The following is a 26,503-nucleotide window of genomic DNA, read 5'->3' on the forward strand; positions in this document are numbered from 1 at the left end:
TGTTTTCCCACTCAACAGTAAAAAAGACCAACATACAGTATAAGGGTATCTGCACATTTCTAGAGTGACAATTTAAGGTCTTTAAAGACCTTTTTAGTACCTCTGGTCAAACATTGGTCAAATTGTCAAATATTAGAGGAAGAAATTGTGAAAATAGCAGATCTACATGCTCACAACGCCTCGCACTGGGCTATTTTCACAATGGAACAATCGAGTCAAACTAAATGTAATGCCAACTCCTACAATTCCAAGTGCTTGTCAGGGTTGGGGGTCCCCAGTTCAAATATGATTATTTGGGGGGTCGTGGCCTGAAAAGGTTGAGGACCACTGGGTTAGAGGGTTCTGCGTCTGCACCCTACTGTAGCATTGATTTGTTTACTTGAATAACGAATATTGATATAATTAATATATTTATATTTCTGTTCTTTTACCCTAAAACTAGCTTTAGTCTTTGTCAATTTGGTCAAATTTGTCAACACAATCATGGAGGCATTGGCGCATAATAGTGAAATTGGGACGTCTACATGACATCATTTACCTATGTGAACTTCTTAAATCTTCCATTATGACAAATACTTCCTGTTATAAAAACTAATAATGATACTGAAACTTAACACTAAACATCTTTAAACAATAAAAACGTAAACTAGCAAACACTCGTGAATCAAAAAAAAAACGAAGACAAAAATGATATTCTAAATAAAACAAACTTAGTTAAGTTTTTAAAGATATTTTATGCTTTAATAAAAATGTGCAAATAGTTTACACATATACACTGGACAATCACATCAATAGTTTTTACACATCATACAAGTATATAGCAGCATATATTTAATACTGTGGAATTTTCTATATGAAAAAATACAGCTTTATTTTACAAAATGGTTCTTGCTTTGCTTCTTCGGGAGATGAGAATGAATGGTTTACAATTGTGACTGTAATTATACAAAAAATTCACTTCATAGGACACTGGAGCTGAGTGGCATCTTAGAAATGATAGTATCCAGACCTCCTCTTCCTGTGTGGGAGAGAGAGGCTCAAGTCAGTTTCACTCTGAATTCTGGGTTTATATATGTGTCTACTGTATATCTATCTACTTATACAAAATGATAAATGGCATATTTCCAAGTTAATCCACTTAACCCATTAAGACTGGGAACGCATCTGTGTCACGTAACCACTTAAACCATAATTTTTTATACTTTGGCTATTCAAAAATAGCAGATATACAAGTTCATAGTGTGGCACTCGGTGCCGCGCTTTTAGCTTGTAGATCTGCTATTTTTGAAAAAACTACTTTCTTTGAAATCTTTGAATATATTCTTTTAAAGCGAACATTTCTACTCAAATCATTGCTTCTGGGGCGTCCATGGAAGAAAGCATTTTGAGATGGGAGTCGGTCCGCGGTCAAATACATATAATTCTAGGGGTCCTTGACATTAAAAACTTTGAGCAGTCAAGAAACATACGTTTTTCAGAAAATCTGGATTTAGAAGTTATTTGCGTGCGTGTTACCTCGAGCAATCATGGCCGGTCCACCCTTGACTGCAGTGACACCTATTCGGCCTGATGCACCGTCCTCCATTCATACACGGTGATGAGCAGACAGCTGTGAACATAATGGCCACAGGAATGAACATGTTCTCGTTAAAATACTGTACATTAGAATAATGGTGTTCCCCTTTAAAAAGATCACTGGCTATTAAGCCAAATATGCCTTAATACATTATAATTGTCCTCTATAACTAAAATGTTAAATTATAAAGTAAACTCCTGAAATATTGTATTTATTTTAGAAGCAGTTCATCTTTTACTCAATAGGGGATATGCCGTTCGCAAGTTGATGATGTCATTTGTCATTGATTTGTCCATGTGTGGTCTAGCCCTATAGCATAGTGCCAAATGCATTTGGGTCCCCATCCGGAATCAATGGGCGTAAATTTACTACAATAACATTTTTGTCGACGAATACAAAAAATATTATTGAACTCAAGTCTCCATGGCCTGAGTAATCAATAGAGAAAACATCATTTTGGGGGTGAACTACTTTAAATATATAACTCAAGTAAACGTAGTTAGTTTACACCACTGCACCCACTCACCACTATGACATCGCGTTCCCGTCCAGCCCGTAGGACACTCGCACTGGTATGGTGCCACACAGCGCCCTCCGTTCAAGCAAGGCAGGATGCATATTGCTATAATAGGATGCAAGAAACGAGAGACCAGTGTAAAGAGAAAACCATTGTGACTCATTTCTGTCTCTTTCTCTCCCCATGCAAACTTTCTTTCATTCTTCACTATAATTTCCCAAGGAAACCACAAACTATTCACAACATGGAAAGGCTGAAATGACTTGATGGTTCAAATTCGTCACATGCCACATATAGGCAGCAGTGACATTCTTCGACTTCTAAGTGCTGATAGAATTTGGAATGTAGGAGTTGAGGGGTGTTCGATTTAGTTTGACTTGACGCAAGGTGCTATGAGCTTGTAAATCGTCTATTTTCCAAATTTGTACCTCTTTTCTTCTATTATTTGACAATTTGGCCAATGTTTGACCAGTTTTACAGTAGTATTGTTTGTTGATTACTTTTGATGCAGCAATTATCTTTTTTTTGTCTTTAAAAATGTCTTAAAAGTCCTTAAATTGTCAATTCACTGTCATCTGGGTAACCCCCCCCCCCCCTGTGGGTCCCGACCCAGAACCACTGGTCTACTGAAACCCCTCTAGCAAATCTATTTGAGCCGTCCGTTTATCAGTAGCTTTTGTTGGAACACAGTTAACTGTTTGTGTAATTGCTTGCCACGGATAATGTTGTAGGCATGTTGCCATTACTGTGTTGTATCAACAGAGCATTTATGATTTATGGTACTATTTAGTAGGTTAACACTTACGCTCCTCACATAACCGTCCCATCCAGCCTTCTGGGCAGGAGCAAGTGTTGGGCCTCTGACACACACCACCGTTCTGACACTGTAGCCAACACACTGCTGGAAGGAGAAAACACACACAGCAGACATTTACATTACAAACAATGTTGTTGTGCAAATAATGTATTTATTTGGTGAGAGAGGAAGATATTATTGTTAATTCTCAGCCAAAGTATCTTGGACTTCATGCAGAGTTCAGAGTAAACTCAGCCTTGCGCTGTCATGCTGGTACGAAAAAGACCAAAAGAAAAGAACATTCCAACGGCAGATTAAATTCCCCAGAAATCCAGTAGCTCACATCTCCATCTGAGATATTTCCTGAACAGTGCCTCCTTTGGTGCAGAGATCCCTGTGTACTGTACAGTATGTGGCCCTAGACTGAAGGACTACGGTATGTCACATTTAATGCCAGGTGAGGAAGGTGCTAGTCAAAGGACAGGACAGGAGGAAAGGTCTGCAAAGGAAGAGGTAGTGCACAAAGGATGGGAAATGCACAGCAAGAGGAAGTGCATGGCAAGCGGAAAAATCTGTCACAGAAGACAAGGGAGTTGTGGGTTAAAGATGCAACTATCCCTCTCTCAACCACTGTCCTCATATCTGTACATAGATCATAATGTATCTCCCATCACTTCCATATTAGCATCCATAGATAATATCAAACAATTAAGGACGATGTAAATGCAAGTACTGCAGGTGTCCAAGAGAAGCAAGGGAAGCTGAAGGAACAGAGAACATTGGAGGTGCAGACAGAAAGGCACTGATTGATTCCCTCTGCGCAGAATATGAGGGACGTACAGAAGCAGCCCAAAGTAAAGACCAATGATACGGGAGGGAGGGTACAGTAGATCGTACAATATGTTTTGTGTCTAGAGCGGACAGTCCCGCGAGGAAAGGAGAGGAGGGGAGTCCCTCGTCCGTTGCGCTCTCTACCTCTGCAGGCCGGGGGAGGCGTCCACGTGCCGTTCTCCAGACACCTGCTCCTGCCGGCGCCCTCCATGGCGTAGCCGGCAAAACACGAGTACACCGCCACGTCCCCGAACTGGAACACGGCCCCTCGCACCACGCCGTTGGCCACGTGGAGAGGGGGGCCGCAGGACACCCCTGTACAACAGCCCAAATGGAACAAGCCATGATGTGTTACTAGTGGCTAAATCTCTCATGGTCATGTACTGAGGTAATTTTTTTCAGTCTCTTTTGTCCCTAGTACTAATTCAGAGATTCATATTGAGTCGGCCATACAAGGTACTAGGGAGTTATCAGAAATTCTCATACTTTATACGATCCAGCATGATTTTGCATGTTTGTCTAAGACATATATTATAAAACAGTTCTTGGGTTGTTCCTTGGGGTCATATTAGCCAAGAACAGTTGAGATATTCTCTCCTAAATTAAGTGCATACATATCTTAGTCAGTTAGTCAGGTCCTAGACTAATACTGACAAATAAACAAGACCAAACCTAAAAAATAAAACATGAACAGAACACAATATATACATTAAACAAACTACCTGGTTTGCATTGCAAACTACCAAAGTAAAGCCTCACACACTCACTCAGTCCACAGCATTCTTACGTGACAGGATAAGTACAGTATACATTAAGTCCTACACCTACATGCCTCATATTTCTCATAGTTCGCTGTGCTCATGAAGACAGTGAGGTTCATGCCCAATGACGCCAACACATTCAAATTTGAGATCCCTTTAGTTCCCCAACGACATTCTGAAAGGATCACGCCACACACGAGATAAGAGGGCAGAGAAACAACATGCAAATGCATATCACAATGCAACACGGCAAGCAAAGCAGCAGCACCATAGCTACCATTGTGTTCTTGTGTGTCTCAAGAAAGAGCAGGAGATTATCTAACAGGGGTTGCCATAGCAGCTGCAGGGGCAGCCCATAATTAGGCTAGCATGCACGAGACATTGCGTGTTGCATTCACATCCATAATGATTATGTCTCCAGAGAAGAGTGTGAGTCTAAAAGGTGGAGAGATGATGAGTACTGAAGGTAAGAGGAAGATCAAAGTGAGGAGTCATGCTCAGTGGTTCTCAACCTGTGGGCCGAGACCCCCAGGGGGGTCCACAAATTATTTTGGGGTGATTTTGGGTGATTAACTTAATGTGCAACATTGTTTTCTCACTCAACAGTAAACAAACCAACATAATCTTTAAGTGTATAGAGGGTATCTGCACATTTCTAAAGTGACAATTTAAGAACCTTTTAATACTTCTAAAATGACAAATTAAACATTGGCCAAATTGTCAAATATTAGAGGCAGAAATTTTGAATCCATCTGCTATTTGCACAATAGCACCGTGTTATACAAAATGTAATGCTTCAACTCTTAGTGCTCGTCAGGGTGGGGGCGGTCCCCAGTTAAAATATGATTATTTTGGGGGTCGCGGCCTGAAAAGGTTGAGAACCACTAGTGTAGATTACCAGAATAAAGACGCTGTGAAGTATAGCATGTGATGTGACAGTGACACTTGAAAATCATGCACATTGTACCGCACTGTCTGACACTGTACTGTATACTGGAGGGTTACCACTGTTCCCTATGTGATTAGTTCACCAAGGCCTTCAGTGCTGATTACATTTATGTAATTAATTACCCACCTGTAAGACTGACCAGGTTTGAGCATCTCTATCTGCTTCTTTGAGATGAACTCAAGCTACAATATACCGGTAGGTGGCTACGTGTTTCCCCCAACAACCAAACACAAATACTTGTGTTATGACTCAGAAAGATGTTCTTTTGGAAAGAGCCAGTAAACAGACTTGGGGTTTTCCGATTACCAAGGAACTATTGCTGTAATACTCTTGGTTTTGTGTCTTATGGTGTTGAGTCACACTACTGTCTGTGGAATGCGAATCAATATGCTGCTATTTCAAGCTTTATCATTAATCCTTCATGTAATTTGAGACTTGTGTGTGTGTGTGTGTGTGTGTAGGGGTGTGTGTGTGTGTGTGTGTGTGTGTGTGTGTGTGTGTGTGTGCGTGCATGGTATAAAAAGAAAAAGTCAGATGAACAGGAAGCATGGGCGTATTTTTTTGGATATCAACATGAATGCCTTATGTAATCTAATGTCAATATGGACGTCAGGTGTGTGTGTGTTTGTTTATGTGTGTGTGTGTGTGTGTGTGTGTGTGTGTGTGTGTGTGTGTGTGTGTGTGTGTGTGTGTGTGTGTGTGTGTGTGTGTGTGCGCATGTGCGTGCGTGCGTGCGTGCGTGCGTGCGTGCGTGCGTGCGTGCGTGCGTGCATGCGTGTGTTTTAATGGCTAACCCTGGTAGTAAAGATTTACTAGGGGATTCCTTCATGACGAATCTATGACGACCTCCAGAAACATCTACCAGTCAGTGAGAACCCAGTTCAGGAATGTGCAATAAAGGCTCTCCAGGCTGTACTTACTCTCACACACAGAGCTGACGGGGGTCCAGCTCTGGTCTGGCCTACAGGTGATGGTACCCCTGCCTTTGGCCTGCTGGCCCCGTGGGCAGCTGACAGGAACCGACTGGCCCACGTAGAAGGCCTGCTGGGAACCATTCCTACCAACGCTCTCCTTCCAACCTGGAGGAGCCGGGCAAGACTTGGCTGCAGGAAGAAGAATTATGATTGGTTTGTGATGCTTTAGAGTAAGAGTAACACTTCAAACTAGATTTCAAAGTGTCTTTCTACCACTTTTTGTGGTCACATGTTCAGATACTGGATTCTGATTGGCTTAAAACAGTGGTAAATCAGTCAACAACCTTGAGTTGGCTCATGGACCCCGCCCACTGTTGTGTTGCAGTTGTATAACTAAATAACCTTGCAAATTACAACTGTGTTTTCTTTCATTTATATGGTAGAAGTGGTAGAAGTGGCAATTTACCATTCGAGGGTCGTGGCTGATTTACCACTGTTTCAGGGTTGTGGCACGAGGCGAAGCTGAGTGCCAAACAACCCTGAAACAGTGGTAAATCAGCCAACAACCCACTCCCTCTCATGGTAAATGGCTTACTTTTAGCTGATGCAACAATTCTTTCAATTTTCTGAGACACAGAACAAGGAGAGAAATGATACTATCTTAAATACCATCATGACATATCCTATCCTAAAGTTTTCCGTTTGTAACATGTCATGTTGCCTCAAGGTTTTTTACATACTAAAGAATTAGAATCTATGCGACGGTTCAATGATCATTTCTCACTGATGAAGACCTGTGCAGATTGAAACATGTTGGCGTTTTAACAATAACGTTTGTTTTCCACGCTTTTCTTTTTTTGAGTACCCGGATCATCACTTTTTCTTATAACGGCTCAATAATCTTGAGACATTTCCTTGGTTGGTGCTTTTTTAATTGTTTCAGTCCTAGAATATGAGCTGCTCTTTTGACATTAGTGTTGGAAGACAACAAATAGTGGAAGTGGTGTAATATACAACTAATTGAACAATGCAGTCATTTCAACCATGCATTTATGGCATAATCAGGATGATAAGAGACCTGTCAAAATAAGCATCAATGTAAAATCCTGTATGTTCCTGAGTGTTCATTTTACACATTCACAAGTGGATTTCTGCTAGTCTGTCTTTCTTTCTTTCTTTGTTCACTATTCACAGTGATATATCATGCGTTCATAAACGCTCTCACACTCTGCTCAGAGCTCTCGCTCTCTCTCTCTGTGTGTGTGCGTGTGACGCTCCTGCCTGCACCATCAGCCAAGCTCCAAATGTCTCTTCCTCTCTTCTCTCCAAATCATTTAAAAAAATCGAACCTCTGTTCGAAGTGGAGCTGTGTGTGTGTGTGTGTGTGTGTGTGTGTGTGTGTGTGTGTGTGTGTGTGTGTGTGTCTGTGTGTGTGTGTGTGTGTGTGTGTGTGTGTGTATTGCAGTTGAAAACAGCGCCCCTCCCTTAACATGTGTGGTCATAAAAGGTACTACCACATTCTTGAGGCTACATACGGACCCACATAGACACACACACGGCCATGTATAGGGAGCTCCACACAGCTCCAAAAAGGGAAAAGAAGGAGGGAGGGAAAAAGTTCTGCTAGAGAGAGAGAGAGAGAGAGAGAGAGAGAGAGAGAGAGAGAGAGAGAGAGGGAGGGAGGGATAGGGAGAGAGAAGGGGGTGGGTGAGGGAGAGGGAGAGTGAGGACGAGTACAAGAGGAGAGAATGGGAGAGAGAGAGAGATCATGGGGAAAAGGGGGCAGACACAGTCGGCTTCTCTCTCTCTCTCTCTCTCTCTCTCTCTCTCTCTCTCTCTCTCTCTCTCTATAGGAAGAGAGCGAGGCATTGCTATGATGATCGACACATTTAACTACATGTAAAAGTATAGTTGTTTAGTAGTTTAGTTGTTTGTAGGAGTTTGTTTTCGTTCCAGCAAAGTGAAAGTAAACAAGTGAATGATGGATAATGGATGGTGGCATAGTGTTCGACATAATGATGATACATCTTATAAACCCACTTCTGTTTCAGAGGCCATTGTGTTGAATTTTAGTTCCACAATTGTGCTGTTTGTTTGTTGTGCATGGGTGTGAAACATCTACATTTTTAAGAGAGAAATACAGCATCCTATCGGATGCAACATGACATCTGGAAGACGAAGGAGGAGACTAGGTAGAAATGTGGCTGTTCAGTCCAATCTGCTTTATTCCTCCGGATTCGCATATAATTCCCTACTCTTCACTTGGAGGCGGGACTAAAGTGTGAGTGGAGGATGCAAGTAGAGCACACGAGGGTGGACATGATTGGAATTAGGCTGTAAGCTTCATAAACACCAGCGTCCCATTCACTTCCATTCTATGGGAGCAAGGGTGTGTGTGTGTGTGTGTGTGTGTGTGTGTGTGTGTGTGTGTGTGTGTGTGTGTGTGTGTGTGTGTGTGTGTGTGTGTGTGTGTGTGTGTGTGCGTATACACGTTTCTTACGTTGGCAGGTGGGGAAAGAGGAGCTCCAGGTGTTCCCACCCATACACACGACCAAAGGATCTCCCAGCAGCATATAGCCTTTATCACACAGGAACTCCACAGCGCGCCCTGTGTTCAGGTTGTGTTCCTGCACCTTGCCATTGGCTATATCTGTAGGGCTGTCACAGCCCTGGACAACTGAAAGACAAGGTGGTATAAGAAAGAAAGAAAGAAAGAAAGAGGTAAATAGTTGATTAAGCATTTGAACAGAAACAACCCCAATCCATCCCTGTCTTGTTGAACAGCCTGGATTACTTTGAAAAGCTTTATATGCTGTATGAACTGTACTATAGGCTATAGCCTACAAACAAACCTGCCCTGGCTGACTTGCCTTACTCAAGTGAATTGTACAATAAACCATATTCACACAGCAGACATCTTGCCATTAAGTTTACCCCGTTTTTTCAATGCAGAATACAAACATGGCCACCCGGTGAATATGGTCTATTACAGTAGTTTCACCTTTTACATTATCTACAGTATATACCTTCACATGTTGGCGTAGGTAGACTCCATGTGCCATTGGTCAGACATGTGAGGACCTTTGGGCCCATCAGCTGTAGGCCTGGCTGACACACATAGGAGGCATTGCTGGGGTAGGGCTCTCCTGTAGTCTGGAGCAGTGCATTCTTTACTGAAGGAGGAGGTCCACAGGACAGTGCTGGGGACACACATGACATGCAGAATAATAGAAAGGGAGGTAAATGGGTGGCTTTGCAGGGTGTGTCTCTCACACAGTTTACTGAAGGAGGACGTCCACAGGACAATGGTGGGTTTCTATGAACTATGAGAGTATTCTCGGGATTGGCTACAAATGAGTTAAAACGTGTGATGTGACAATAAAGTTGAAGTCGAATGGCTGGCTTTGCAGGTTCTACAGGTGTGGATCGCAAACAAAACAAACCTACCAACACACTCTGGATGAGTACCACTCCATGTTCTGTCCCCCTGGCAGGTTTGAATGGAGTCTCCCTGCAAGGAAGAGAATACACTGTAAGCCACTATAATCACAGTGATACGCACCCTACCCTCCTAAGTAGTACCAGGCACAACAGAAATCATGTGACACGCTGAATTACTACATAAGTGCTGCACACAAGTAAGCGGTATTGTTCTATAATACTAATATAATATAATTCAGAGTAGAAGATACAATTCTATAAGATGTAATGCAAGTTAGCATTTCAGCCTCTGTGTGCATTGTAGATCTTTGTTAAAGGGAATTTGCCTGTATTCAAATAAAGGGGGTGAAGTCATGTGGATGTAGGCATAGCATGGACACAGTGACTCAGCACCAACCACTGAAATCATATACCACCGTTCAGCTTTCAGGAAACCATGTGACTTTTAGAAATCTGATTGTTAGCCAAAGGCATAGCCCATTTGCCCATCTATTTATCTGTTGATGCACAATGCGTTTGCGGATTTAATTAACTTAGCTCAATAAACTATTATGAACGCAAAAGGCAATAATAGAATTAGCTGGGCACTATTTTGATTGTCTTAAGTACCAGCTCTTATGCCTTAAAGGGGAAGACCACCCATTTTCAATATTGAACTATGTCATTAATATACCTTAGGGGAGTTGTGTGGAAATTAAAAAAAAGTTCCCCCTCTTCTGTGTTGCCTAGAACTGGAGGATTGATTTTGGGGTTTGTATTGCAAAGTACAACGGTGTGATGTCATCAAGTTGTGATTTGCAAAACAAACCCCAAAATCAATCCTCCAGTTCTAGGCAACACAGAAGAGGGGGAACTTTTTTTTTTTTTTCCACACAACTCCTAAGGTATATTAATGACATAGTTCAATATTGAAAATGGGTGGTCTTCCCCTTTAACTTAAAGGCCTGTCCATACTGTCTCCGACCACAAAATACAGCCCTATAGTGTCTTATTACAAATGAAAAGTTCAGAGAAAATCACAACCACTGATTAGAGTAGAAATGTTAAACATGATATAAATACAAAGTAGAAATATGTTATTTCAGTTATCATTTCTTCCTTTATTTTTTTATTAATTAAATTCTCCCGAATTTAGTTTAGACAATATATTCTTCCCCACACACATTTCTGTGTTGACACTGTTATCGAAGTGGGTGACGAGTACCTTCATCTCATAGCCAGGCAGGCAGGAGTACATGACAATGTCCCCGTAGCCATAGGAGTCTCCCTCTGTGATACCGTGGAGGACCGGCCGTGGCTTCTCACACACCACCGGCTCACAGGAGACCGTGGAGAGACTGGGAGACCAGGTACCCTTCAGCTACCCACCACCACATAGCAAACCAACGTCAACAGGAAAAGTAATCGTCATTAGCTTTACCACAAGATTGAGGGCACACAGATAAGAATTTCCCAGAGTGATCTGTTTCTTTATGAAAGTGCCAGCTTTAAAGGAGTAGTTCACCCCCCAAAATGACTTTTTTTTCTATTGATTACTCATGCCATGGAGAGTAGAGTTCAATAATATTTTTTGGTTTTTGTCACATTCCTAAGACAACATTTTTATTCGAGCAAATTTACCCCGGATGGGGACCCGTTTCGAAATGGGTCCCCATCCGGAACGAATGGGGGTAAATTTATTGTTATCACATTTTTGTCTTAGGAATGCGACAAAAAACTAAAAATATTATTGGCGTGACTAATCAATAGAAAAAAAGTCATTTTGGGGGTGAACTACTCCTTTAACCACTACTTCTTTTACCATCTGCCTCAACTCTCTTCACCAAAAACAGCAGATCTACAAGCACACAACGCGTCACTACGTGAGCTACGTAGCTTGTAGATCGGCTATTTTTGGTGAACCTTCCCCCCAGAATAGGGATACTGGGGTTCAAGTGGTTAAATACATTAAATACAGGGAATTTTACAAAGGGATTTTATAAAGTCTATTCCTACATATCACTATTGATCTGTTTCGTTGTCTGTTGTCTGTCTATAAGGCAAAAAAGTCAGTTTACATTTCATTATCACATTTAAATTTTGTAATTTCATTTCAAAATGCTAAATGGTTGCATGCATTCAACCGGCACACTGGACGTTTCTCCAAATTAATACTGTGAACAGCACAAACTTGCCTCACACCAAATTCACAACTACATATCATAACCTCTTCCCTACCTGGCACTCTGTTATCGTGGAGCCTTTCAGGTAGAAGCCAGGTGGGCAGGACAGCGTGACGGTGCCCCCAACAGGTGTGAGGTCCTCCCCGCTGACCACCAGATGGGGCTGAGGGAGGAAGGAGGGGAGACGACACGGCATGGGACGGCAACGCACGCTGTGCTTGGACCAAGAGCCATCACTCTGGCAGGTCAGAGAAGCTGTTTGTGTGGCAAGTTCATACCCATCCTCACACCTGGAGGGCACCAGGAAAAATGAACAAGGAAAAGTGAACAGAAAATGAGAGAGGCGTTAGATAGGATTTCTACTACATATTAGAGTAGAAGGCAATAGCAATACAGATGGAAGCTAGGTGAGCTGGAATGATACAGGATTCTTTTTCCTTTTTAACTTTTTTGCAACATTTCCTGTAAGAGGAGTCAAAAAACTATTAGAAAGTATTCAAATTCTTCCTAGGAACTAACTGGAATAAAGCAACAATGGCTGAGATAACTCCTTTAGCAACAGTACCCACAGTAGTGGATATGAGATACCCAAAACAAGTGTTGTTCTGTACTTGGGAAACTTGACACAGGAAAATATTCAAAGAGAAAACCTAGTCAAAATATTATTGGTAGATAGTAAAAAAAAAAAATTACAAGGCTAGGGTACAAATATCCTAAATTTTTTTTTTTTTTTTTTAAGATTTGTTTTGGGGCTTTTATGCCTTTATTGATAGGACAGTAGACTGACAGGAAATGGGGGGTGAGACGGGGAGTGACACGCGGCAAAGGTCGTCCGGATCGGGAATCGAACCGGCATAGCCGCCAGGCATGCATGCTTATGTGGCAAAGCCGAAGTGGTATGCGCCTGGACCAATAGGCCAGCAGGCGCTCCATATCCTCCATTTCATGAGCAATGGCTGAGTATTGTGGAGGAGATATTTGTAATGGATAAACTAACTCAGATCAACGTGAGATTGCAAGAGACATTCATTAATGGACTGGAATATGATGCTTTATAGTGAGACATATGAAACCCTGCACTGTAACTGAATGTAAATCTGCAAATAAAAGTCATATTTACGTGTAGGTAATCTGGCTGGGGAAGGTGAAGGTCTCTCCTGACATCTGAGTGTGCGGAACAGACGGAGGGGTTCCGCAGCTCACAGGATCACAGCTGATCCTGGGTTCTCCCCACCGGCCATCTCTTCCACAGGAGAGGTGTGGGTATCCCTTTGCCTGGTACCCCGGCCTGCATTTGTACAGGACCGTGTCTGAAAAAGTGGCGCTGCCTCCTTGCAGCACAGCATTGCGAACTGCGGGCGGGGAAATGGTGCATCTCCCCCGACCACACACTGGCACCCCGGGGCTCCACACGCCTCCTTTTTCGCACGTCGCCTGAGAGGGGCCCAGGATCCGGTACCCTTCGTCGCACCGAAAGTAAACCCGGTCCCCGCAGGCGTGGTCGCGGCCCAGCACGGCCCCGAATTTGAGCGTGGGCGGAGAGCAGACGCACGGCCGGCACTGGGGAACGGTGCCCAGCCACAGTCCCCGGGCGGAGCAGCGCAGGATGGGGTCCCCGGCCACCTCGTAGCCATCGAAACAGACGTACTCCACTATGTCGTCGTAGTTGAAGCTGGAGCCGTTCAGGTAACCGTGGCTGATGTCCTCGGGCGGGTCACAGGTGATGATGTCACACTGTGGCGCCGGCTTGTCCCACAGCCCGTCTCCCTGGCACACACGCACAGGGTTCCCGTTGAGAACATAGCCTTCGTCACACTCGTACTTCACCTCACTGTTGAAGCCATAGTCTGAGCCCACAACGCGGCCGTTGCGGATCGACGAGGGTTTGCCGCAGTTTGCTGGTAGGCAGACAGGAGACGTAAAGCTCCATGTGCCATCAGCCTGGCATATGCTGATAGACTTACCCTTTAAGAGGAAACCAGGCCGGCAGCTCAGTTCTACCTGTTTGTTATAGGTAAACTCCTCCCCTTTAAGACTGATGTCACTTGGGACTTTGGGGGGACCACACGTTACTGGTTCACACCATGGTTTGTTTCCATCCCACTTGCCGTCTGCTTGGCAAGTGATAGTTTCGCTGCCCCTCAGGACAAACCCTGTATTGCATTCGTAATGTACGACCCCTGGATAAACAAAAGAATTTCCGCGAGTGGTGCAGTTGGCGATGACACCTGGGTCGCCACAGGAGACGGGCCGACAAATCGGGGCCTCGTTGGTCCACAGCCGACCCGACACACACTGCCTGACAGGCTTCCCCACCAGCTCGTACCCCTCCTCACATCCGTACCTCACCACGCTACCCAGAGAGGTATCCGTTACGTTGATCCAGCCGTGTTCTGGAGTCGGAGGTGTGTCACACTCCGCCGGGACACAGGAGGGAGCGGTTCCGTTCCAGCCCCCGTCTTCCTGACACATCAGCGTTGTCGGGGCTGTGAGGTCATACCCTTTCTGGCAACGATATGCTATGACTGTACCGTGAAGAAAGCTCATGTCCATGGGAGAGGCCAATGCAGTGCCCCCCATGTCTTTAGAACCAATAGCAGAGCCATACCCTGATAGGCCAGTAGCGGGGTCCATGACTCTAACATACTCTCCAAAGTCAATGTGCGGCGGCAGGCCGCAGTCTGAAGTGATGCAGACAGGAACAGAACTGGACCAGCCAAACTCCTCACAGGTCAAATGATTCTGTCCCATTAACTGGAATCCAGGGAAACAGCTATAAAAAATAGTAACACCAAATCTATGATCCTGGCCCTCGACAAAGCCATTTTCGATGGGTTTGGGTGGGGTGCAGGATATCTGTACACATGCAGGCGGCTCTAAATCCCACTCCCCATTGGCCAGGCATTTCAGAGTCTCTGGACCTTGGAGACGATAACCACGGCGGCAGGAGTAGGTAACATCGTGGTTGAATTGGAGTTTTGTGTAAACTACTTTCCCGTTGGTTATCTCTTTGGGAACAGAGCACTCGATTGGGCGACAGGTAGGCACCCCACCAATCCAGAGCCCGCTCTCACCACAGACAACGGTGGCATTTCCCACTAATGTATATCCAGGTTTGCAGCTGTAGAGGGCAGTGTTGAGGTACATCAGACCCTGGACGTCAACTATACCATTCGAAATCTCCTGAGGCTGAGGGCATTCTACCGGGATGCATTCTGGGTAAGGGCTGCTCCACTGCCCATTGGCCAAACAGGAGACGGAGCCCTCTTTCCTTAACGTAAAGCCGTCCATGCAGGAGTACATCACCTCTGAGCCGAAATAGGAGGGGGCAGAGGACAAGGTTGAGGAGGGATCCCCGAACGCCACCTCGGGGGGTGGCCCGCAGAGGACCTGCTTGCACACCGGAAAGGTGTCGTTCCATTCTTGGGCCGGGGTGCAGCGGAGAGTCTGAGCCCCGTGAAGCACGTAGCCATTCTCACAGGAAAGCTCCACGGTGCCAGAATCAGAATCAAGGCCCTTCAGGACGAGGTGATTCTCTTCCAGCGGCGGTTCCGGACACTGCACGCGTGAGCACCGCGGAGGCCTGGTCCTGTCCCAGTTCCCGTACTTCAGGCAGGTCCACACCGCGTCCCCGGCCAGCTCGTATCCCTCGTCGCAGACGTACTCCACTTTTCGGCCCACCTCAAAGGTCGAGCGCCGGTAGCTTCCGTGGGCGATGCTGGGGGGAGCGTCGCAGGTCAGCAGGACACAGGACGGAAGGTCCGTGTCAGACCACTTACGGTTGGCCTGGCAGACTCGTTCCGGGCGACCTACAAGTCTGTAGCCGGCATTGCAGGCATATATCACCTTGCTGTTGAAGATGAACCGACTCTTGCTCTGAGAAGGAAGAGACACAAGGGCAATTCTCAACTTAAACATTCAAATGCAATACAAATCCATACACAATAGCTTTGAGTCTTCTCCTTAAAATGATAAAGTATCTTACTCACAAGAAAGGTTTGCATGCTGGTAAATGAGTACATTGGTCCATATAATACCTGAATGAATCCATCTCTGAGAGGCGGGGGGCTTGGACAGATCACAGGGGAACAGATAGGTAGAACTCCTCCCCACTCTCCATTGGCCTTACAGGTCCTTCTCTTCTCCCCTCGGATCAGGAAGCCTTTGTCGCAGCTGTACGCCACCACTGCCCCGAAGCTATAGTTGGTGCCGCTGACGTTTCCCCGGTCTATGCCCTCAGGCTTGGAACACCTCACCGGCACGCAGCCAATGTCATAAGGCGAAGGCTCCCACTCTCCTCCCATCATGCATCTCAGCGTCGCCGTGGTGTTGAGCATGAATCCCTCCTCACACTTGTAGCTCACTTCAGTGTTGCTGGCATACTTGGGCTTGTTGACAGAGTCTAGGATGGCGTGGGGCAGTTCCGGTGGCCTCTGGCAGAAGTTAGCGATACAGCGAGGTACCTCCAGTCCATCGGGGGGCGCCCACACACCCTGGGCATTGCACACCATCTTGGAGTTGTTGCCGGCCGTGTAACCGTCAGTGCAGTAGTAGTTGGCGGTGTCTCCATACAGCTGGTGAGTGTCGTAGGGCTCGGCGTGGTCAATGGCTGGCGGGGGCCCACAGGACCGAGGGACGCACTGGGCGGTGCTGTCACTCCACTGGCCACTGGGAAGACACTCTCTGGTCTCTGGACCGATCAGAGTGTAGCTGTTGAGGCGAAGATAATATTAGCACTGGAAGCAGGGTCGCAACAAAAATAATCAGACGCCACAGAACGGTTTCACTTGTCATTCACTTGTATTGTGTTTGTACTGGATGGATGTTATTATCTACCTCCCATTTTACCTTGTTCCAGGCTTCTATGACTTCAATACAAACTGACTAATCGTTACATACATACTTTTCATATTAATAGTTATATTGAGATGACGATAGGGAAATGTTGAATTGCCCTCATGGACAAATAATTGATATTTAATTGTATTGTATGTTAAATGCACCCATTGTACAAGTTCAGCACGATTAGTATGGTTAAGTTTAGTCATGGGTTCAATTTTTTTTTTTTATTAAGGTTGGGCACTGTTCATACATTTTAGGTTAGACATGGGTTTGTATTAATTTATTTCAGGCTAGGTTAATCGTCACTATTTGTATATTTATATTTTGGAATGAGTTTTATGAGGTTATGGTATATGGATGTTGGCAATACAATGTACACTTTATACCTGAATTTGCATTGTACGTATAACCAAAAAATAAATGACTGATTGTCACTTGAAAAGCAATGTGAGCCATGTGACAGTCTAAATTAGGCCTTGCAATGATTGTAAAGTGTAAAAAATGTAAATAAAAGAGGAAACACATTTACCCGTCTTTGCAGACATAGTGCACCAGGTCTCCCAGAGCATGGTTTTCTCCTACGGCCAGGGCATCTTTTAAGGTTGGTGGTTCACCACACAGGACACTGGTACAGCGCGGGGAGGGCCTGCTCCACTCCCGCGTCGCCTCACACACCACCTCCATGGATCCCTGCGGCCTTCACACAAACACACCACTTACTACACTCATCCACGTTCTAACGGCGCTCGACACCAACCGCTGTAATTGCACTGTCAGTGAGACGAATGAGGTGACTGCTGGGAGCGAATGGGATAAAAGTGAGGACGATATTCTGAGTCACAAAGTCACGTGAACTTCACAATGTCACTCGTAGTGATAAACTGTAATGACTTGGCTGGCAGATAGAAGACAACCTCGATAAAACAACACATTTAGAGACTATGACAGAGGGTTCTTACACCCCACGCACGCACGCACGCTCGCTCGCACGCACACACGCACACACACACACACACACACACACACACACACAGTCAAACACACAAACACACCAAAGTACTCAGAACCAGTAAATCAAGGAGTCCATTTAGTCCTCATGTTTGTGGCTGATAATTCATGTGGACTACTACATGAATCCATACTACATGAAAGGACTTGATAAGGTACAGCCTAAAATAGGCATGCCCGGGTTAATGTGGTTAAGAATATAAGACTTATATCTGACAGTGGTTTATGTGTACCTGTATCCCTCGGTACAGGTGTATGTTACGGTGGACAGGTATGTGTCCGCTGTGATGGTGTAGTCGGCATGCTGGACAGATGGAGGATCCCCACAGCTGACGGGGTGACAGGTAGGAGGTGTTCCACTCCACCTCAGGCTAGCCAGACACTGGAACTCATAGGGGACCTCGGGCACAAAGCCCTTCATACAGCTGGGGGTTGAGGGGTGGATGAAACGGGGGGTGAGATGGGAGAGGGAGAGAGAGAAGAACAGATACAGAGGGAGAGATAGTCATGTTCCTTTCTGTGATTCGTTGGCACCTTCAGCGTCATGGATCCATGACGCAGCATTATAAACATGGGTGTTTAAAAAGAGATACCTGAAAGTCACCTGGCTGCCATATGTAAAGTTAGATCCTGTCATGACGGCGTTCTCCGGGACAGATGGCGTTGGACAGGAGAGAGCTGGAGAATGACAGCAGTGGGACGTTAGTTGACTGACGCTATTTGAATGTCCATCTGATCATCTTAAATATGATTGCCGGGATTCAGGCACGTGCACACATACTGTAGACATTTGCACACATACCCTTTTATCTGTCTGTAAAAAGTGCCCTCTCCAGACCATGAATGCAGTTTTTACTATAGTGAAAGAAATGCAAATGCCTCCTTTCCATGCCATACCTGAAGGCAGCATACAAGAGAATTGCCCTGTCCAAACTCTCCTGAACTTGAATGCATTGTTTTTCTACGTCACAGCAGCACGTCAGCCCTGCGAGGGCTTGGCTCATAGGAATTCAGTGTGACAACACTAAGGACGTTGCAGGTTGAGCACTGCAGAGAGGGGCATCACAAGGGGGGGGGAGTGCAACTGAGTTACTAGAGCCCAAGGTGGAGGGGCCTTAATTATTTTATACTTTAGCTATTGAAAAATAGCAGATATACAAACTCACAGCGAGCTTGTAGATCTGCTATTGTTGAAAAGTCGTGAAAATGTGTGCAAATCTTTGAATATATGTATTTTTTTAAGCGAACATTTGTAACTAAAATTTTGCCGCTGGGGGGTCCCTGGAACTAAATATTTTGACATGGGGGTCCGTGGCCAAATACATATCATTTTGGGCGTCCTTCACATGAAAAAGTTTGAGCACCACTGACATAGAAACATATTTTTTTCCAAAAAACCTTAGAAGGATTTGAAATATTCAAAGACTTGTCATTCATGGGGGGCCCGCAGTGAACCCTTACCCAGGACCCAGAATTTGGTGCGACACCCCTGTTGAGCACTGCAGAGAAGGCCCAGAGTTCCCCGGTCAGGTTTGTTCGCTGCCTTTGCCGTGGCGGAGAATGCGTGGCTCCGAGCCAAAGTGGAAGGTGCTGCGGTGGCGAGGCCTTTCAGTTCTACCAGGCCGCGCTGCTTCAGCCAACATAGTGCTAGACAAAGAGGCAGCTGTCGCTCTCTAATCACCCCTCCACAACACAAGCGGTCAGCCACGGGTATGGCAATCACATCACATCACGTGCGCGCACGCGTGTGTGTGTGTGCGTGTGAGAGAGAGAGCTGGGGACTGCCCACAACATTTATCTGCATGATAATGAAGACTCTGATTATTGGCCGTGTGGTTTTTGTTTGCTTGCTGCTGAATGGCGATTGTCCATCATCACACATGCTTCAATTACAGAGCTCTTTTATCAAAGACTAAAGACTGTTTCAGTGGACATAATAGTGGTAAATCTAATTTTACATATTGTATGACTAAGTACAGTATATTGTATCTACCTACCTAACTATCACACACACACACACACACACACACACACACACACACACACACACACACACACACACACACACACACACACACAAACACACACACACAGGCGTGCTTACAGTATACACACAGGGAACACAATTGCTGCTTTATTGCAAACAAAACTAAACTGGTTTGGTGATTGTTTCTGGGGGACACAAACTATATGTGTGACGCAGATTGCACATATTTGATCTGCTTGTTTTAACCAGCTGGGTGGGATTTCTCTTAATAAATAATACAAAACATATGATTGCAACATGTATGTAACATCGTTCTACATGGCAAACATTAAATGGTGAGCCAAGTTAAAATAAGCACAACATTATCTTTAAAGGAACAGATAGATGAAATGGAGAAAGGCAATGGCGCCCTCTAGTGACAAGACCTTGACAGTGTCACATGTTTTCAACTAAATTGATGTGTAAACTGATTGTGCAAACTTGAGTACTTTATTACAAAAAAAAAACATTTTGTCTGATTTTAAAAGCCTTGCATAACCCCAGCCATGGTTGAAATTGTACTTTTGCACAAGTATATTCCCCTCTGTTTTTGTATGCCACCAAACATTAACGTCTTTCCCTCACCTCTGCAGTGCGGGAACGGACTGTCCCACGTCCCGGTCTCCAGGCACCGGGCGCGAGAGGAGCCAATCAGCTCGTAGCCCTCGTCGCAGCTGTAGACGACCTCGTTGCCCATGAGGAAGTTGTTGCCCTCCATGTGGCCGAACTGTGGGGACCCTGGGTTGACACACTTCACTGGCTCTGGGGAGAACACACACACACGCGCACGCGCACGCGCACACACACACACACACACACACACACACACACACACACAAACACACACACACACACACACACACACACACACACACACACACACACACACAGTCAACGAAAAAGACTAAACACCTGTCCATAGTCTCTCAGAAATCGAACTTTTCATCAGAAAGGTCTACAAAATGACGTCACTCGCGACTTCTGACAAGCATTAAGGCCTGTCCATACTTTGACCGAAATGATCGGTGAGTTGAACTTTCCGACGTGCACATTTCCTAACTCTCATTCGTTCTAATGCTTTTCAGAAGTCACGAGTGACGTTATTTTGTAGTCCAACCGGACCTTTTGACCAAAAAAAGGCGGTCTAAGTATGGACAGGACTTTACACCGAATTAGAGTTCGGAAATCTGCACATCGGAAAGTCGGAACTCTCTGAAGAAAAGTTCGGCTTTGTAGAGAAAGGGCTTAAAGCTTTCAAAATGCTGGAATCACATAAGTGGTTCTAATCCTACGGCTAAATGTAACAGATACACAGCAAATCCTCAGTGTTAATTGAACTCTTAACTGTGTTAAAATCCATGCACACTTTGGTCCAAATACTATGTGTGTTACCTGTGCAGTTCTTTCCGTCTCCGCTGTAGGGATGGACACAGCTGCAGGTGTAAGAGCCGTCTGTGTTCTGACAGCTGGCGTGCTCATCACAATCTGAGCCCAGTGCACACTCATCCATGTCTGAACACAACATATATATAAAAGTAAAAAAATAAGCAAACAATTTCTGATGCAAAGCTAAGATATTGCTGTTTGTGTCTATACGGTGGTATAGACAGTATTATTTCTTCCATCCTTATTATTTAAAATAGAATTGCAATTTGGACCACCATTTTACACCTGTAAACTTGTGATGTGACAAATAAAGTGAAGTTGAAGTTATTTTTTTTATTTTTTTTTGTAATCATGTCATGTGTGTATACCATGGTATATAAACTATTGGATACAGTCTTTTATCATGTTATTCAATAGTATATATTTTTACTATGTTTTATCAGTGTCTATACCATGACAAACAAACACTTGGATACTGTGTTTTATCAGGTGTCTATAACACAGTAAATAAACACTTAGATATTATGCTTCATCTTGTGTCTACAGTATGGCATGGTATATAAACTATTAGACCCATTGTTTCTACGAGTATACCATGATTCTGGCACCTCTTCCAGATATGGGGATTGCCAATGGTTGAAGTGACGAAACCATATCAGGGCCTACCTACTCCCTTTTCCTTTGGCATTCCTACCACCCTCCAAACCCTTCTTCTTTAATATAATGGAGGTTGCCTTGTGTTTATACAAGCAGACTACATTTATACTGTACACAGTCTACAGTTACAGTATATCCAAACTGTGAGATCGCCTTTGTGCAAGGTACGGTACTTGAAAACCTGAGTGAGGAATGCCTCTTCCAGAATATAAAGTAGTCTGCTGTACTCCTTTACAACTACAGCATCTGGTGTCTTTACTGTAACACTTGAAATCACATCATATTCAGTATTGTATTGTGCACACACGATTTATTTCCCAATAATGACATTACATTGCATTAACACATGGCTACTTAAACACAAATCAATAAGTTGACACGGAATATTGATTTAAAAAAAGGTTTTTATTAGCTTACAAGTTTCCGCTTCCATGGCAACGTAAACAGAGGCAGAGCAGTGGTTTGTCTTATTGAACAGTGTTCTACTACAGACTGCCGTGGACTGACCGATCAGAATCAAGTGTTCAACAAAACCGTGTAACAAAAAGTACTAGCAATCTGTTTTTCTGAAGGGTAATATTACCAAGGCAGGCTGGCGGGTGTCCTCCCCATTTGCCGCTGTTTCCACAGAGCACCTTGGCATCTCCCAGCAGATAGAAGCCAGGGTTACACTGGTAGACCACAGAGCTGCCCGCGTGGAAGTCCGTTCCCTGAAACAAGCCGTTGTCCAGGGGACGGGGGGGCCCACACGACACCCCTGTGTGAGGCAGACAGACATTAGTAGGATTCGATGAGTTAGTTCTCTTTAGACTTCAATAAGCACAGCACAAGACTCGAGTGGGGATAGAACTTGTTAAGCCCATCTCAGGCAAGTTCAGTGTCAAAGACCTGGTATATGAGGCATCAGTGGTGGAAAAAGTACCCAAATGTTTTACTCTAAGTAAAAGTATCGATACTTGTTGGCGGAATGGAGATTCCACTCTCAGGGTGCCCTCACACCAAAATACCTATGAGAGTGGAATCCGCGTTCTACCAATGCATTTCAATGATAAGGCAGCGTTTTTTGCAGAAATCTTCTGCTGGCATGAAACCGCTTCACTCTCATTGAAATGCATTAGCGGAACGCGGATTCCACTCTAGGTATTTTGGTGTGAGGGCACCCTCATAGGTACTTTGGTGTAGCTTCAGCCTTAGGGTGCCCTCACACCAAAATACCTATAGTGGAATCCGCCAATGCATTTCAATGAGAATGGAGCGTATTTTGCCAGTAGAGGATTTCTGCAAAATACGCTCCATTCTCATTGAAATGCATTGGCGGATTCCACTATAGGTATTTTGGTGTGTGGGCACCCTTACAAGTAAAAGTCAAAAATTCTAAATGTACTTGAGTAAAAGTACAAAGGTATTGGTGTCAAAATGTACTTAAAGAACCAAAAGTAAAAGTACAAAATGTTTGAAAATAGCAAATCTACAAGCGCACAATGCGTCGACGTGTTGTGAGCTCGTAGATCGGCTATTTTCAAACAGCCTAGGTATAAAATAGGGCTAAAGTGTATGTTTTATAATATATATCTTCAAACTAGCTAGCAACTAGTAACTAGTAACTAAAGGTTTCAAATAGTTGTAGTGGAGTAAAAGTACAATATTTGGATCCAAGGATACAATTCCAATACAGTATTGGAAATTGGAAATACTCAAGTAAAGTTCAAATACCTCAAAGTTGTACTTAAGTACATTGCTTAAGTAAATATACTTAGTTGCTATACACCACTGTGACTCATTATACTGTACAGTATATATGAGTTATTTATGACTGAGTCTTACGTTTACATAAAGGCAGTGGATGGCTCCACTCTCCTTTATTCTGACACTGCAGCAATGGCTCTCCCACCAGGTAGAAGCCGGGATCACAGGAGAGCTGCACCTGGGCTCCGGGGCTCACATCCACAGAGGAGGCGTGCAGGTGAGGCACTGAGCCCTCCAGAGAGGGGCAGTCTGCATGGGAATGGGGAGAGCGAGGGAGAAAGCAGATGTTTCTGATTTCAGTGGTTCCTGAAAAATAATTTGCCATGCACTCACAGTGACTTGCAGAGAATGTTAGAGAGGCAGGGGCTAACATTTCCAAAACGACCTTTTGGTGAAACTCTCGAAAATAGCAGACCTCCAAGCTCACAACGCGTCGCACTGCGTCGCGTTGTGAGCTTGGAGGTCGGTGCTTGATTTCTACACAGAGAGGGCAATTCTTTCAAAATAAGATGCTACATTCAGTAGAATAAGATGCTAAGTTCAGGAGAGTATGGACAAGGCAAAGAGGGCATTTGCATTTCTTTCGCCATAGTAAAAACTGCATTCATGGTCTGGAGAGGGCACTTTTTACAGACGGATAAAAGGGCAGGGGCTCAAGCCCTGTTTGAAGTCTATGTGTGCGTGTGCCTGCTGTCTCAAATCAAAAGAGCACAAGATGGCAACATTTTGTTTATAATGACCAAAGAGGCCTGATTGGAATACTTAGTTAGCAGCTTTTTTAACTAGTATTTTACATTTACAATTAGGCCCCACTTAAAAAACCTAAGAAAGCAAGAAAGCAAAATAGAATAGTTTCAACAGGACCCCCACCGGCACAGAAGATGCTGTTGAGGTTGGTCTTGACCCGGCCCACCGCTCCACCGAGGAAGTCCGGCCAAGCAAGGACGTTCCCTCTGTGGGTCACATGGTTGGCCGGACAGCTGCTAGCCAGGACCTTGATCTATGAACCATAAAGGCACAACCATCAATCGATTAAAACACTGCTGTGTTGTTGCGCATGCAGTAGCTGGAGCATGTTATACTGTATGCATGTTCATTAGAGACACACTAAACTGAAGTAACAATGAGGACATTATTTATTTTAACTTTATAAACTACCAGATGGGTGATCTTTACTTTACCACATCGGGACAATTCCAATAGTCTTAATTGATTGTCATTTGTCAATCACATACAGTACTATATTAAATTTACTTCAATACTTCATTGCAATTGTCTGAGCTGGTTGTATTGTCCTATGAGGTAATCCCCAGCCATCAGGTTCAAATCCCTCCATGAAGAGAATTTGCATACAACAGTACTGATCCAGGTCTGGTTCCAGTGAATGTACCTGCTGTGGGGTTAGAACGCGGTCCCAGATGTTCAGCTGGCTCAGAGAACCCACAAACGACTCGACGGGGTTGAAGCCGTCGCCCCTCTGGTCCTGGTCCTGACCCAGTACCAACGCCCCGCCACCTACAGGCCACAGGACAACAGGTTACTCACAGCTCATCACCAACAACCTCTCCTCACTCGTTGCTGTTCATCTAAAATCAACATGCTTTCTAGTCGATCTTCTAACCAGTTGCAGCTCTTGGGTGAAAATGTTTTTGATAAAATAAAACAAAATAAAAACACTACTATGTTAAATTCTAGTAAAAAATGTATTGTCGTTGTTGGATGGAAACCTTGTATGTCCAAAACTGTTTAAATGATTTAAAATGTGTGCTTGTAGATTGTCTGTTTTCAGTTTAGTTTTGTGCGACAGTCTTGTATGATGAAGCAGGGTTTTACTTTACAAAAAAAACATAAAAATTTGAAACTTGGAGATACCAAGTTTCTGCCCGACAGTGACGATATGAAAAGCTTTCACCAGTGTGACAACAATCAACACACAATAATTAAAGCATAATAACACCCAGTTTATTGTAGAGCACAACTGAAAACTGAGGCAGCCGGGCTGAGGATAGCACTACACCTGGGATGGTCGTCCCGACCGACAGGCCCTTGCCGCCGTCCGAGGGCTTCCCGTTGATGTACACCCGCCAGTCTCCATCCCAGCTCCGCCAGGACACCCCGATGTGGTACCAGTGGCCCGTGTTCACCGCAGGGCAGTCTGTGATCCGCTCTTTACCGTTCACGTACAGCACCCAGCTGGAGGCAGTGGCACAGCAGGGAGTAGAGAGCACAACGTAGAAAGATAAACCACTGAAACCCTGTAATACTTGCTTGACTGGGGGCTTTGCATGCCAGGTGAAACACACACACATCCAAGCAAACCAGGGGTCTATGCTAATGTAGGTCCGCTCCTTTTTAGTGTGGTTGCTATAGGCAACCGGACTATCATTCTAGGTCAGAGAACTTTTATGTCACCTAAAGTAAACCTGTTTTCAGTTAACCCTTTTCTGTCTATTGATTTCAATTGACGTTTCTTTTGCCTTTTCTGCCTTTTCTACTAGTCCATTTCTAGTTTACCAAATCTCTTCACTGAAAATAGCTCATCCATAAACGGGGAAAAATGTATGTTGATGATTTTTGTTGGCCGGGGAGGGATATCATCAAAAGCAGAGGCTTGAATCCCCCCCGGGCCAGCAAAAATCAAACCCTGGTCATCTCACTGACCCGTTGTAGTCGATGAGGAGGAAGGCATTGTCGCTCTCTTCCACGGCATAGGAGATGGGCGTGCCGTAGTTCATGGTGTCCGAGGACCTCATCCAGAAGGTGCAGGTGATCTCCGTCAGAGCTGGCATCACCCCGTCCATCATCACGTAGCCGTGGATACCCGACACCTCAAAGTCCAGGTTGAAGGCAGAGGACATTTCTGAGAAAGACAGAGATGTTGGTCAGATCAG

The 26,503-nt window shown here is 44.6% G+C and overlaps 1 protein-coding gene across 1 annotated transcript in view; it reads right to left on the minus strand.

Moving 5' to 3' along the window:
* Positions 1–987: 987 nt before the first annotated feature.
* The window catches only part of svep1 (sushi, von Willebrand factor type A, EGF and pentraxin domain containing 1), a gene marked incomplete at both ends in the record, with an annotated part of 148,182 nt that continues 122,666 nt past the window's right edge, over positions 988–26,503 (minus strand). The window contains 24 exons of the mRNA XM_080741617.1: positions 988–1,018; positions 1,516–1,609; positions 2,103–2,198; positions 2,899–2,994; positions 3,865–4,035; positions 6,351–6,533; positions 8,845–9,021; positions 9,371–9,544; positions 9,792–9,855; positions 10,990–11,145; positions 12,003–12,237; positions 13,068–15,823; positions 15,985–16,657; positions 17,319–17,486; positions 18,031–18,222; positions 18,391–18,475; positions 20,409–20,585; positions 21,216–21,335; positions 22,450–22,623; positions 23,691–23,861; positions 24,483–24,612; positions 25,003–25,127; positions 25,630–25,805; positions 26,274–26,472. Coding sequence (XP_080597743.1) covers positions 988–1,018; positions 1,516–1,609; positions 2,103–2,198; positions 2,899–2,994; positions 3,865–4,035; positions 6,351–6,533; positions 8,845–9,021; positions 9,371–9,544; positions 9,792–9,855; positions 10,990–11,145; positions 12,003–12,237; positions 13,068–15,823; positions 15,985–16,657; positions 17,319–17,486; positions 18,031–18,222; positions 18,391–18,475; positions 20,409–20,585; positions 21,216–21,335; positions 22,450–22,623; positions 23,691–23,861; positions 24,483–24,612; positions 25,003–25,127; positions 25,630–25,805; positions 26,274–26,472 — 6,623 coding nt within the window. The remainder of the gene's footprint in view (positions 1,019–1,515; positions 1,610–2,102; positions 2,199–2,898; positions 2,995–3,864; positions 4,036–6,350; positions 6,534–8,844; positions 9,022–9,370; positions 9,545–9,791; positions 9,856–10,989; positions 11,146–12,002; positions 12,238–13,067; positions 15,824–15,984; positions 16,658–17,318; positions 17,487–18,030; positions 18,223–18,390; positions 18,476–20,408; positions 20,586–21,215; positions 21,336–22,449; positions 22,624–23,690; positions 23,862–24,482; positions 24,613–25,002; positions 25,128–25,629; positions 25,806–26,273; positions 26,473–26,503) is intronic.

This window comes from Nannobrachium achirus, assembly GCF_963921795.1.
Source record: "Nannobrachium achirus genome assembly, chromosome: 14".
Lineage (NCBI taxonomy): Eukaryota > Metazoa > Chordata > Actinopteri > Myctophiformes > Myctophidae > Nannobrachium > Nannobrachium achirus.